The sequence below is a fragment of the Carcharodon carcharias genome, chromosome 1, assembly GCF_017639515.1.
Source record: "Carcharodon carcharias isolate sCarCar2 chromosome 1, sCarCar2.pri, whole genome shotgun sequence".
NCBI lineage: Eukaryota > Metazoa > Chordata > Chondrichthyes > Lamniformes > Lamnidae > Carcharodon > Carcharodon carcharias.
Window position 1 is genome coordinate 180000305 of NC_054467.1, and position 15618 is coordinate 180015922.

A 15618-nucleotide genomic window follows, 5' to 3' on the forward strand; every position below is an offset into this window, starting at 1 on the left:
ACCTTTGAGAAAGTGGTGGTGAACTGCCTTCATGAACAGCTGCAGACCATTTGATGTAGGGTATACCCACAGTGCTGTTAGGAAGGGAATTCCACAATTTTGACTCAGCGACAGTGAAAGAACGGTGATATATTTCCAAGTCAGGATGATGACTGACTTGGAGGGGAACTTCCAGATGGTGGAGTTCCCATCTATCTGCTGCCCTTGCCCTTCTAGATGGTAGTGATCGTGGGTTTGGAAGGTGTTATCTAAGGAACCTTGGTGAATTCCTCAAGTGCATCTTATAGATGGTACATACAGCTGCTAGTGTGCATCAGTGATGGATGGAGTGAATGTTTGTGGATGTGGTGCCAATCAAACGGGCTTTGGGGAGTCAGGAGGTGAGTTACTCATCACAGGATTCCTCTGACCTGCTTTTGTAGGCACAGTATTTATATGGCTAGTCCAGTTCAGTTTCTGGACAAAGGTAACCCCCTGGATGTTGATAATGGATCTGATGATGGTAATGTCAAGGGGCGATGGTTAGATTCTCTCTTGTTGGAGATGGTCATTGCCAGCACTTGTGTGGCGCGAATGTTACTTGCCACTTGTCAGCCCAAGCCTGCATTTGGACATGGACTGTTTCAGTATCTGAGGAGTCACAAATGGTGCTGAACATTGTGCAGTCATCAGTGCACATCCCTACTCCTGACCTTTATAATGGAAGGAAGATCATTGATGAAGCAATTGAAGATGGTTGAGCCGAGGACATTACCCTAAGGAACTCCTGTAGTGATGTCCTGGAACTGAGATGACTGACCTCCAACAACCACAATCATCTTCCTTTGTGCTAGGTATGACTCTAACCAGTGGAGAGTTTTCACCCTGATTCCCATTGCAGTCTTGATGTCAAAGGCAGTCACTGTCGCCTCACCTTGGGAGTTCAGCTCTTTTGTCCATGTTTGAACCAAGGTTGTAATGAGGTCAGGAGCTGAGTGGCCATGTCAGAACCCAAACTGTGCGTCAGTGAGCAGGTTATTGCTAAGCAAGTGCCACTTAATAGTACTGCTGATGACCCCTTCCATTACTTTATTGATGATGGAGAGTAGACTGATGGGGCGGTAATTGGCTGGATTGGATTTGTCCTGCTTTTTGTGTACAGGACATACATGGACAATTTTCCGCATAGCTGGGTAGATGCCAGTGTTGGCGCTGCACTGGAATAGTTTGTCTAGGGGTGCAGAAAGTTATGGAGCACAAGTCTTCAGTACTATTGCTGGAATATTGTCAGGACCCATAGCCTTTGCAGAATCCAGTGCCTTCAGCCATTTCTTGATATAATGTAGAGTGAATCAAATTAGCTGAAGACTGGCATTTGTGATGTTGGGGACCTCCGGAGGAGTTAGAGTTGGGTCATCCACTCGGCACTTCTGGCTAAATATTGAAGCCAATGCTTCAGCCTTATCTTTTGCACTAATGTGCTGGGATCCCCCATCATTGAGGTTGGGGATATTTGTGGAGCCTTCTCCTCCTCCAGTGAATTATTTAATTGTCCACCACCATTCACGACTGGATGTGGCACAATTGCAGAGCTTAGTTCTGATCTGTTGGTTGTGGGATTGCTTAGCTCTGTCTACCAGTTGCCACTTATGCTATTATGTATAGTCCTGTGCTATAATACCTCATTTTTAGTTATGCCTGGTGCTGCTCCTGGCATGCCCTCCTGCATTCTTCATTGAATCAGGGTCAATCCCCTGGCTTGATGGTAATGGTTCTATTATTTCTCTGAGTTCAGATTTTAAATCTCCGTATTCACAACCTTCTGCCATCATTCATTGATGAATGAATTGATTGGCTCACCTGGCAGTTGGGCTCTCTTATTGAATTTGTTGAATATTTTTATTGCTTCTTAGATTAAAATAAATGACAAATTTTTTTGTAACTCTTCCAATTTTGTGGATGATATATTAATTCCCTATCTTACAACAATGTCATCTGCAATTGGACTCATCAAGTTAGGCAATGTGTTCTCCTGCTCTTCCTCTGATTTTTTTATTTGAACCTGAAGTGATACTGTATCTTAAGAATCTTTTCCTTCAAAGTCCCCAATTTTGATTGGTGTGGGCCTTGGATTAGCCCGGATTAACTTGGGAGTGTGGAATTGTGATCCATGTTAAAAATTTTTAAGTGTGTTCAGCTTTTAAGAGTTTTTTGAATTTCAAGATGGCGTCACTGTCAACTCGGAGACAGAGGGGTTTCCTGTGCTTGCTGGTTTTGGCAGGCTCTGCACAATGGCGATGGTGCTCCTCTTGGGGAAAAGATTAGCAATGGCTGCCTAGATCGGCTACCTTCAAATTTCTTTTGTTCAGATGTTTGCTTTTTAAATTGTCGAGTCAGTCGAATTGGAATTCTGCTTGATTTTTTTGTACTTAACTGGATAGTTGTGACGTTCACGAAGTATTTAATTAATTTGTTCTTTTTTTTTTGGACGAGCTCAGACGCTACGTGTTTAGGCTCCTACTCAGGGATCGGGTTTTATCGACTGGTTTCTTTAAAGCGACACTTCTGACACTGGATTAAAGATATCTTGGGACTCACTGCAGCCTGGAATTTTAAAAGATTTAGCTCATCCTTTCAGGTTCTGTTGACGCTGCACTTTGAAGCTGGACTTCCAAAGGAGATTCATTGGAGTCTTCTGATACAGCAAGGAAGTTTAAATCGCGGCCTTCAGTTTCCAGGCCTTTCTGTGGTGCGCTTTCTGGAGATTTTTTCTCTGCACCTCTGCTTCTTTAGGAGCTTCCTTTCAGGTCAGAGTGCTTTGTCGAATTTTTCTCAGTCTTCCAGCATTTCTGTTTGTCTCTGCATTTTAGCGAGGTGCTGGGTTTTTATCCCCTTGCTGCCACCTTGTTGTGGGCTGTTGGTTACAGTTTGGCACGTCTTAAGTAAGACTCCATAGTCTTCAGTAGGTTAATTGTAAGTTTTTGTAAACTACAAGAACTATTTACGCATGCACAGTAAAGAGTACAAGCTAGGATCTGTCTCCATGCTTAGGTCTACATGCATCTCTGTTCAACACCACACTGACCTCTGGGTCTGGGTCAGAATCATGTGCCTTCCTACATCACTCTGTGGGCAGCATCCTACTCAGTCCCACATTGACCCTATATGTGCCAGACCCTTGTACTATAACTTCTGAGTCAGCAGGTTGCGGGTTCAAGTCACAGTCCAGAGTATTGAACACTAAACTAGACTTGTATTACAATGCAATACTGAAGGAATTTTGCACTGATAGAGTTGTTATCCTTTGGAGGAGATGTTCTTCAGAGGTGTCTTAAGGGCATTCAGGGATGGACAATAAATGCTGGTCTTGCTAGCAATGGCCACAGCCTATAAATGAATAAAGGAAAACCAAGACCCCCATTTAGCATAAAATCATTATTACATTGCAGTTTACTGTGCTCACGTTAGCTGCCGCATTTCCTACATTACAACAGTGACTTAACTTCAAAAGCACTAAATGGTGCTTTGGGATGCCCTGAGGTTGAGAAAGGCACAATAAGTGCAAGTTTTTTTTAAAGCAAACTGCCAAATCTCATATGATTAATGGTGATTGTTTCTCAAAAAGTTTAATTGGATGCCAAACTTGTTTTACAAACAAGACTTCATCCTTCATTCTCCTCATGTCCGTGACGACTTGCTGATCATTACTCTACTTCCTTTAGCCATTGCAAGAGCTCTATTTGGTGCCTTTCAATGGTACAGCAGATCCTTGACTATACCGTCACCTTTAGAGCCTGGATTTTAATGTAACCAAATGTAACCAAACCTGATAAGCTAAAGATTTCTGTTGTTTATTGACTGTGTAGCTCCTAAATTCAATGTGCATGGGCAATTGAGCCCTTCTTCAAATGCACACTAGGGTGCTATAGAGAAAATTGGTTTGGTTTAAAAAATGGGGAGAAAAATCACATTGATAAAATTAAAAACTTTTCTACCATTCAGACTACTACATGTCATTGGAGAAAAGTGGAAGTTGCAAAATAACAAAAAAATCCCTCAAAACAACAATTAAACTATGGCTGAACCTGTCATTTTTTGTCCTTAAAAGAGGTTATTTTGCAGTACTTTCAGTGAGATTATACATTGAGCTTTATAAAGTATAATTGGCTTTATGAAACAGTGTGCATCGTTTGACTTCCTAAGAGCAGCAACATGGAAGATCCAGTGCTCATTTCTGACATACAATGAGTGCATTCATCATTCCATTTTCATCTAGTGTGTAGACAAAATCTTAGAAATGCTCCATATTTCATTGCATTTGCTGGTATGAGTAGTATTATTTAATATTTGTCATCACAATTGTTTTTAAAATGCTTTCATTTAATATTTATCAATGAAGAATAGGTGTATATTTGCTCAGTTCTCAATGGTTTTTCTCCATTTATCTAATGAAATGCATCAGACAGACCTATCTCAACAAATTTAATTCCTGTAATCAGTAGTTGGACTAGGGCTAATGATTAACAGTGGAAGTCATTGGATTTTCCATTTGGGGTCAGGACTAAATGTGGATCCCAACCCCACACATGTTGGGAATGGTTACCCAACATAATTTTTGTAGGATTGGCCAAGTAATAACCAGAGGGCGGGTTCACGATCCAATTAAGAATGGCAAGTGGGCTTCCGATGATGGAGGGTCAATAGGAGATCCTCTAGCACTGCTAGGTTGGGGAGGGGAGTGTGAAAGAAATGATACAGAGTTTTCTAAATCTTGTTTATTATTATGGTGATTTGTGTTGCAGGTAGTCCGTCTGTTGTTGTGCACAGTGCCTCTCATAACATTTTTCATTTATTTCAGCATCATTTTTTGGAAACAGCTATGTGCAGCTTAAAGTAACAGAAACATCTAGCAAGACATCATTAAATTTACAATTTCATACCTCAAAGTCAAGTGGACTACTTTTCCTTGCAGCAGGGGAAACTGACTACTGGCTGGTGGAGCTGCAGTCTGGGCATATACAGGTACACTGGTTGGAAAACCGGATAAGTGTTTTGAAATTATGCTCGTCTACTCTTTTGCTTAAATGCTGATTTTGCTGTTCTTAGGTGAAATTGGAGCTTGGTTCTGGTGAAAAGATTCTTCGGTCTGAAAGAGGAGTGAAGCTAAATGATTTGGCATTGCACACATTGAACATATACCATGAAGATGATAAAGTTACCCTGACAGTGGACAAACACTTCCTAACTACTGTGAAAATGCCAGGACTGCTTCATGAACTTAACATCCAACATGGCATTTTTGTAGGTGGAATTGGCGTGTTTGACAAACCTTATTTGGAAGGTGCAGCGAGTAACTTCCGTGGATGCATTGATGAGATGGTATTCAACCAGCATGACATCTTGTCATCTTTAAGGACATATTCTGGCTTTAAAAATGTTCATGAAGTTTCAGCAGGCTGCAGTGATGAATTTTTTGCTGAAGACAGTGAGCCAATCAGTTTATTTACTTCCAAATCTTATCTTGAATTTGCCTCATGGAATGCACAAGAGGAGGCAATGCTTGAGTGTACCGTACGTACCACTCAATCATTGGGTCTGCTGCTATATAATGCTGGTCGGCAAGGTGATTTTGTTGCTATGGAGGTTGCAGAAGGATTAATTCGAGTAGTTATTGGAAAATCTGGAAAAAAAACACATCTTTCTTCCCTAAGTCACGTTAATGACAATAATTGGCATGACATTAAGCTGCGATTTACACCTAAGCATCTTTACCTTACAGTGGATGAGGAGACTGTAAAGGTTACTCTGAGCTTTCGCGGCAAAAGTATTAAGTTGAGGGGCCCTCTGTTCATTGGTGGTATAGATGACAGCACTCGTGTTGAAATCTTGAAGATTGGCCTTCTATCCTTTGCAGGAAGTAAAGCAAGAGGAGGATCCTTCAGGGGTTGCCTAAAGGATGTGAAAGCTAACTCAGAAAAAAAGAGTTTAAAGAATGTGTTAGTTACAAAAGACATTTCAGCTGGTTGCGCAGCAACGAATAAAAGTTCTACAATTGTTAAAACAACAACAGCTGAAATGCTAGTTGTTCCAACAGCTTCCACTCCTCAAGCGACAGTCAAACCTATTGCAAAAGCACAGAGGACAAAATTCCTGACTCTCAATAATCTAGTAGTTGCAGAAGGAGGCCAGACAACACTGGAGTCAAAACACATAAAATTGAACCTAGATTTCAAGAAATTGGGAGTGCGGCCGTCACAAATAATATTCAAGATAACAAAGCAGCCAAACCATGGGCATCTAAAATTGAACATTGGTCCAGAGCGTGAAGAGAATTCCTTCACCACATTGGACCTCTGGTATGGGAGAATATTATATGTTCATGATGGATCTGAGTATTCCCATGATCAGTTCTCATTTTCTGTTCATACAAGCAGCAAGAAAGCGGTCCCAGATTACCTGAAGGGAGATAAACAGTACCTATTTAACATTACTGTTACTCCAACCAATGATGCTCCTGAACTTGTCCTACCTGATGGGAATTTGTTCACTTTGCTGGAGAATTCCAAGAAATGTCTTGCAAGTAATGTGGTTAAGGCTATTGATATTGACACAAATTCCACAGGGCTTCAGTTCTCCATTTTAGGTAATCTTAATGCAGATGCTGGATTTTTGGAAAGTGCGATGAATCCTGGTACAGCTGTAACTACATTCTCCAACACTGATTTGGAAGAAGGAAACATATATTACGTTCACCAGGGTGTTCGTACCTCAAGGATTGTGTTACGTGTCAGTGATGGTGATAAAGTGAGCAACACTGTAGTTTTACGAATAATGGCTGTACCAGTGGATTATAAAGTGGTCAATAACACTGGTCTAGTTGTGGAACAGAGTGATGTGGCTTTGATCACTAAATACAATTTGTCAGTTGAAACTAATGCTGCCAATCAGGAGATTGAAATCCGTTACAACATTGCTAAAGCCCCAAAGTATGGCGAAATTCAACGACTTCATTCTAGCGGCGAATGGAAGAAAATCACTTCATTTTCTCAACGGTCAGTGGAGCGGGGCCGCATCCGATACTTTGGCACTTTTCATGAACTTCAGCCTGCTAATGTAACTGAGATGTTCATGTTTAAAGTTAACATAGGGAGTATGACGAGCGAGGAGCTAGTTTTCCCCATTACAGTGAAATGGGTTAATTTCAAACTCCTAAAAAATAACCCATTGGAGATTGATAAAGGAAAGAAACAAGCTCTGACTTCTGAAAATCTCCATGCTGTGTTGGAAGGTGCAAGATCCTCTGATAGTGGGCTACGCTATAGGTTGGTGACTGCACCTAAAAAAGGACAACTTCTGCTGAATGGTGCAATTCTTAAACAAAATTCTTCTTTCAGTCAAAGAGATATATCTGCACAGAAGGTGGAATATGAATTAATTGGAAAACCTCATGAAGATATTGAGGATGTCTTCAGCTTTCAGCTTTTCTCCAAGCATGCAGTATCACTGATCCATAATTTCCATGCATTTATTAAAGCTGATGTTAACACCATTAATTTAACAAATAAAGGTCTCACCTTGATTGAAGGTGAAGGAGAGTTAATAACTCAGGCAGAGTTATATGCAGAAACTTTGAACACCAAAAATTTTTTGTACACTATTATGCAGAGTCCAAGATTCGGCAAGTTGAAGCGGATCAACCGCTCTGATTCAACTGACAGTAATGATAATATAACAACCTTTACGAATGAAGATATTATTGGACAACGGCTCATGTATATGCATGACGATTCTGAGTCAACACATGATGAGTTTATATTTATTGCAGCTGCTGCTGGAGAAGCCACAGAGAATTCTAAGACAGACCCAAACTCTGTGGCTGTTGTGGGGACATTTACTTTCACTATTCAGCTAAAAAATGATGAGAAACCAGTTCGTGTGGTGGACCAAATTTTTCACGTGGTTAGAAATAGCCAGCGGTTGCTGACCTCTGAAGATCTACGCTATCATGATCCTGATTCAGACTTCAATGATACACAGCTATTGTACACGCGCCGTGGTATTCCAAATGGTGACCTAGTTCTAGTAAACGACACCTCAAGAAAGCTTTTCCAATTCTCTCAAGAAGACCTTGAGCAAAAGCGGGTTTTGTTTGTGCATCACGGTGCTGATAATGGCAGGTTTGTCTTGTTTGTAACTGATGGTAAACACTATACTTCTTCATTACTTGAGGTCAGTGCCTCAGATCCTTATGTTCGAATAGCCAACAATACAGGACTTCTGGTGCAGAAGGGTCAAGAAAAGTCTCTGACAACAGGTAATTTTAGTGTTCATACAAATCTTTTTATTGCAGACGAAAGTGAGATTAGTTACAGAGTATTTTTGTCACCAAAGCATGGAGCACTGTACTTGAATGGTATACGAACAGAATCTTTCACTCAGGATGACTTGAAGAATGGTCATATAGTATATCGCCATGACAACAGCCACAACCTTGTGGACAAGTTCAATTTCACAATAAAGGTGAAGCATGTACTGCTGGATGCATGTGTGAATGTACGTATATATCTGGAAAGCCATCAGCGTGCTCCAACAATCGTGCACAACAGCAATCTATTGGTTGAGGAAGGGAAGCCTGTGAAGATCAGCAAAAAAAATCTTCAGGTGAGATGGCTTTAGAATGTACATCTGTGCTTGAATATTTGCTGTTATCTCCTTGTTTAACTTTACATATCTGATTGTTTTTTTTCCAAAAAACAAAACATCCTTTTAAAATTACAGAAGTAATTTAGGGAATTGATTCAAAAGATTGACTTTGTTCAGAAGTTTTGACTGCCCACGCAGTTTGTCATCGAATAAACAGAATGTTACATACCAGACCTGCTCACATTTTTCAGTACGCCAAGGTGTTCAGGTCTGATGTGCAGTGATGCAATGAAAGAAAGGCTGGCTCCATGCTAAGCCTGTAATTATTCCCTAGTTCTGGATGACTCGTTAAATTGTAAATTGTTGTTGTAATGATATAATCCAACCTTTATTTCCATGTTAGTTGCAAAAGCATAACTAACTGGGTAGCAGCTTAATGCTCAGCCAGTTTTAAACAAAAATAACGATTTTTAGATATTGACACATTATAGTGGCACAATGACTTTTTGTATCAAAGTAACATTTATTTTGTGAACTAACAAATGCTGTAATCTTTTATTAACATTTTATATGTACAATGTTTAGGTTACTTCAAATGTTCCTATAATCTGTTGCTTTAAGCATGCTACTAGCAGTGAAGTACCAGTACAATAATACAAATGCAAAATAAAATGTACACTGCAATAGTAAAAGCATCTATGTAATTAGCAACAGTTTGGTTATAACCTTAATGACCATCTCTTAGCTCCTTTGACAAATTTTCCATCAATCATTACCCATACTAATTCCAAAGTCATGGGGAGGCAATGGCATAGTGATAATGTCACTGGACTACTAATCTGGAGGCCCATGCTAATGTTGTGGGTTCACGGGATCAAATCTGACTATTGCAGCTGGTGGAATTTAAATTCAATTAATATATCTGGAATTAAAAAGCTTGTGGTGACCAAAAGTAACCATGAGTCCAATGCCATAAAAACCCATCTGCTTTATGAATGTCCTTTATGATCTGGAGTACATACGTCTTCAGACCATGGTAATAAATGTGGTTGACTAGTTTCTATGATTCTTGAATGCCCTCTGAAAGGACCTAACAAGCCAGTCAGTTGGATCAACAAAGCCTGAAAGGAATAAAACCAGACGCACCACCTGACATCGACCCAGGCACCGGAAACAACAGTGGCAACACAGCCCTGTCAACCCTGCAAAGTTCTCCTTTGGGGGCTTGTGCCAAAATTGGGAGAACTGTCCTAGCTACTAGTCAAGATACTTGTCAAGGACTGTTATTTGATTAGGACTGTTAATAGTCGAGTAACAGCCTGACATAGTCATATTGACAGAATCAGACCTTATGGACAATGTCTTAGATACCACCATCACCACCGGCACAGTGGTATACAGTCGGGAGGGAGTTGCCCTGGAAGTCCTCAACTTCGACCCTGGAACCTTTGAATTGTTATGGCATCAGGTCAAACATTGGTAATAAGACATCAACAAAACATCCTGCTAGTTATCACCTACCGCTCCCCTCCCCCACCCTCATGAATCCTCATGTTGAAGACCATTAGGAAGAAGCACTGAGGGTGGCAGAGGCACGGAATGTACTCTCGGTGGAGGATTTCAATGTCCATCACCAAGAGTGGCTTAGTAGCACCACTACTGACTGAGCTGGCTGAGTCCTAAAGGACATAGCTGCTAGATTAGGTCTGTGGCAGGTGGTGAAGGAACCAACAAGAGGAGAAAAACCTACTTCACCTCCCTCTTCACCAGTCTACCTGTCACAGATGCATCCGTCCTGGTAGTAATAGTAGGAGTGACCACCACACAGTCATTGTGGCAACAAAGTCCTATCTTCACAATAAGGATACTCTCCATCGTTTTGTGTGGCACTATCACCATGCTAAATGGAACAGATTTCAACAGTTCTAGCAAGCAGCTCAAAACTGGGCATCCATGAGGTGTTGTGGACCATCGGTAGCAGCACAGAGTTATGTAAAACCACAACCTCACAGCCTGGTATAACCCCCACTCTACCATTACTATCAGGCCAGGGGATCAGCCCTTGTTCAATGAAGCGTGCAAAAGGACATACAGGAGCAGCACCAGGCATACCTAAAACTGAGGCATCAACCTGGTGAAGCTATAACACAGGACTACTTGCATGCCAATAAGTGAAAGCAGCATTCAATAAAGTTAAGTGATCCCACAATCAATGGATCAGATTTAAGCTTTGCAGTCCTGCCACATCCAATCGTGAATCGTGGTGGGCAATTAAACAACTCACCGGAGGAGGTGCCTCCACAAATATCCCCATCCCCAATGATGCGGCAGCCCAGCACATCAGTGCAAAGGAGAAAGCTGAAGCATTTGCAACAGTCTTCAGCTAGAAGTGCCGGGTGGATGATCCATTTTGATCTCCTCCCGAGTTCCCCAGCATCATAGATGCTAGTCTTCATCGAATTGAATTTACTCCACGTGATATCAAGAAACGGCTGAAGGCACTGGATACTGCAAAGGCTATGGGCCCTGACAATATTCTGGAATAGTACAGAAGACTTGTGCTCCAGAACTAGCCGTGCCTTAAGCTAAGATGTTCCAGTGCAGCTACAACACTGGCGTCTACCTGGCAAAGTGGAAAATTGTCCAGGTTTGACCTGTCCACAAAAAGCAGGACAAATCCAACCCAATCAATTCCCACCCCATCAGCCTACTCTCTGTCATCAGTAAAGTGCTGGAAGGGGTCATCAACAGTGCTATCAAGCGCCACTTACTCAGAAATCATCTGCTCACTGCTCAGTTTGGATTATGCCAGGGCCACTCAGCTCCTGACCTCATTACAGCCTTAGTCCAAACATTAACAAGAGAGCTGAACTCAAGGTGACCTGAGATTCACTGCTCTTGACATCAAGGCAGCATTTGACCAAGTATGACAACAACAATCCCTAGCAAAATTGGAGTCAATGGGAATCGGGGAAAACTCTCCACTGGTTGGAGTCACACTTAGCACAAAGTAAGATGATTGTGTTGTTGGAGGTGAATCATCTCATTTCCAGCACAACACTGCAGGAGTTCCTCAGGGTTGTGTCCTCGGCCCAAACATCTTCAGCTACTTTATCAATGACTTCCCTCCATCGTAAGATCAGAAGTGGGTCTGTTCGCTGTTGATTGCACAATGTTCAGCACCATTCATGACTCCTCAGATACTGAAGCAGTCGGTGCCCACGTGCAGCAAGACCTGGACAATCTTCAGGCTTGGGCTGATAAGTGGCAAGTAACATTTGTGCCAGGCAATGACCATATTCAACAAGCGAGAATTTAACCATTGCCCCTTGACATTCAGTGGCATTATCATCGCTGTATCCCCAACTATCATCATCCTGGGGGGGTTACCATTGACCAGAAACTGAGTTGGACCAGCTATATCAATACTGTGCCTATGAGAGCAGGTCAGAGGCTAGGAATCCTGCGATGAGTAACTCACCTCCCCAAAGCCTGTCCACCATCTACAAGACACAAGTCAGGTGTGTGATGGAATATTCCCCACTTGCTTCCACAACACTCAAGAAACTTGACACCACCCAGGAAAAAGCAGCCCAATTGATTGGCACCCATGCACCACCTTCAACATTCACTGCCCCTGCCACTGACACAGAGTGGCAGCAGTGTGTACTGTCTACAAGATGCAGTGCAGCAACTCACCAAGGCTCCTCTGACAGCACCATCCAAACCTATGACCTCTACCAGTGCAAAAGGACAAGGTCATCAGATGCACGGGAACACCGCCACCTGCAAGTTTCCCTCCAAGTCACTCACCATTCTGTATTGGAACTATATAGCTGGAACTCCCTAACAGCACTGTGGGTGTACTTCCACCACATGGACTGCAGCGGTTCAAGAAGGCAGCTCACAACCACCTTCTTCAGGACAATTAATGATGGGAAATAAAATGCCTATCCAGTGACGCCCACATCCCATGAAAAATTTAAAAAAACAAATTCCCCGAACATTGTCCCAGCCCTAAGATGATGTAGCTGGAATCCTTGCACTTTCTGCTGCCAAATTGCCAAATGATTATTGACCTCCCGAACACACTTGCCAGCAGTTTCACTTTGACAAGTACTTTTCTTGCCATACTTGTGAAAATTTGACATGATCATACTGAGAGGTAACCTGACCTTCAAGTTGTATTTTATCCATGCAAAATTCAAGAGTTTTAACCTAAAGTATTGTTTTGTTTTTGTCTGCATGGCATAATATTTCTGTCCACCAGATGTCATCTAATCCTTCTGTGTTTGTGATTTTTTTCATTGCTGACTGTAGTTGCTGCTGTGTTTTGCTGCACTGAAGTTTTATGGTTTTCTGTGGGCCATATCAGAACAAGAAAAAAATTGAGAAATATCGTGAATTTAAGAATAATGTAAAAGCTTATACCATGTTTTTTTTTAGGTTTTGTATACGTATAAGTGCAGTTTTAATGGGGTGACATATGGTCTGTTCTTTACTGTAGTCCATATTTAAGTTACTTCTCTCCTCATGATAGCTACATCATTTTATAGCAATATATACAAAGCAAAAGACTGTGAATACTACAGATGTGAAATAAAAACAGAAAATGGTGGAAAACACTCAGGCCAGGGCGGTCCCCACACCCCAGCATAAATGTCGTGGTGAGTCTGCCTCAACTGGGCTGGCTCACCCAGTTAAAGTTTTTGGCTGTCGGTCCTTTAATTATGAACCTGGACTTCCGTCTGTCACTGGGGGGGGGGTCCTGTCTGGCCAGTTGGAGGCCAGTAACTTTACACCACACCAACGTTGGTGGCCACTGCCAGTATTGCAAAGGGCCTGGGAGGAAGAGGAAACATGGATGCCCTGAAACCCAGGTAAGTCTGGGTACTCACCGGGGCGGGGTTAACAGGCCTGTGCAAGGGTTTGGGGAAGCATGTTGAGCAGGGTGGTGGGGTGAGGGTGGACTAGAGGAGGCAAACTATTGGGGTTGCGGGAGCCTCTGATTGACACAGGGGGCCTGGGAAGGAAGGCATGCCCTCACCCTCCCCGCCTTTCACTGACCAGCAGCCCACAGGGTTAAACCTGCTGGGTTACATGTTAGGCACAGACCTCTCCTGCCACCCATTTAAATCAAAGCTGCAGCAGGATGATGGCGGTGGGGTGATGGCCTTCCCACTGTGTAACAATCAGTATTTTATTGGGAATTGTATTTTATCAGTGGAACCGTTTACCAACTGAACAGCTTGGGCACTTTGCATTAATTGCCTACTTAAGGGCCTCAATTGGACCATGAGTTGGTGGCTTGCCCCAACGTCTCCCCCGATCCTGTAAAATCGTGGCGGGGTGAGAGTGGCAGGCACACTACCAATGACATTTACAGGTCCACCAGCCTGTTTTCCTGCCTGCAGGTGGTCCATAGAATTCAGCCCGAGGACACAGATTCAAGCCAGTTAAAATTATGGGGTAGAATTTCAATATTCTGTTCCCTAATCTGCGACTGTCATTTTGGTGACACATTGGTGAAGTCTCCAGAGGGATGGCATAAATAGCCATTCATTCTGTTTCTCTGGCTTTCACCTAAAATACAGTGGGAGGTCCAGAAATTCCTCGTTACTGACTCATATATTTGGTGGTTTGTGTTAGAGCACTGTAAAATGTTTTTATTTCAAAGCAAAAGACTGTGAATACTACAGATGTGAAATAAAAACAGAAAATGGTGGAAAACACTCAGGCCAGGCAGACAGAGCAACTGCTTATGAATATGGATCTTTAACATTCTTGAAATGATGCTGCTATCATTGTGTTTAGTGTGACACCCTGCAAAGTGCCCAAGCTGTTCAGTTGGTAAACGGTTCCACTGATAAAATACAATTCCCAATAAAGTACTGATTGTTACACAGTGGGAAGGCCATCACCCCACCGCCACTCATCAGTCCCCTTTGATTGGTTTGTGTTGAATTATACTAGTTTATTAACCCGGGCTGGGTAGATAGGCTCACCTGCAACTCAAAAGATCATTTTGAATGACAAAGTCCATTCAATTAATCTTAAGTTTCTCTCTGGCTGGCTGACTTAAGTTCTCCTATCGCAGCATTCTGTTGTTTCTAAAATAATTCCAGGTATTTTGCATCCACCACTGCACTGGTAGTCTAGACCATATGTTGATCACTCTTTAGGTGGAGAAGAATTTCTTGATATCGGTCTTAAATTTACCAATTACTAGCTTGTATCTCTGTCTGTCTTGTCCAACTCGGTCGATCTAATGCGTTACAATTATAAGGTTTATAAGATTATGTTTTGGGGCTGTGTCTTTAATTTAAGGTAAAATGAAGGGGGTCATGTGACCTGTTCTGAAGTCTGCCAGACAGTGAGCCTGGATGATTTGGCTGTTAGAGATTAAAGGGGCCCAGAATATTTTACTGGAAAGATGGTGCAAAGTGTTTACACTTGGAGACAATGGCAGCAGCCTGTTTGCTAACAGTGGATAGACCTTGAGTCTCCAAAGCCCCAGACGAGCATAACAGATTGTAAACAGTTGTGCTTTAAACTGTCCACTTACTTCCAAGATAAAAAAGAGTTGGGGTCTTCAGGGTTGCTAATCAGCATTCTATCTGGATACAAGGTCCGTGTGATTCACATTGAGAGGGCTTTGAGAGAGGAAGGGTTTCTAAAATAGCCCTGAAAATTCACAGACAAGGTTAGTCTGCCACGATCCAGGAGAAAGAGAGGCAGCAAGACATTGTGATTCACCATGCAGGAATGTGGTTGGGAGTTCAAGCTCGGATTGAAAAGACCGAATTTGTGAGGAGTTAAACGAGGCTGGACAACTTGCTTAGCTTGCGCTACAGGAAAATTCCTTGTTGAGAAAGAAAGTTCTGAGATTAAAAGTTCCAAGTCTGAAAAAAGAAATGAACAGAAGTAACCCCTCAGGAGCTAAGAATGACCTGGGACTTGTCCCAGAAAAGTTGAATATCTACTTAAAGTACAGTG

General features: G+C 42.2%; 1 protein-coding gene across 1 annotated transcript in view; it reads left to right on the forward strand.

Moving 5' to 3' along the window:
- cspg4ba (chondroitin sulfate proteoglycan 4ba) overlaps positions 1 to 15618 on the forward strand; it is a 144709-nt gene that overhangs the window by 18167 nt on the left and 110924 nt on the right. Inside the window, exons 2-3 of the mRNA XM_041191583.1 lie at positions 4838 to 5001; positions 5086 to 8640. Of these exons, the coding sequence (XP_041047517.1) occupies positions 4838 to 5001; positions 5086 to 8640 (3719 nt within the window). The remainder of the gene's footprint in view (positions 1 to 4837; positions 5002 to 5085; positions 8641 to 15618) is intronic.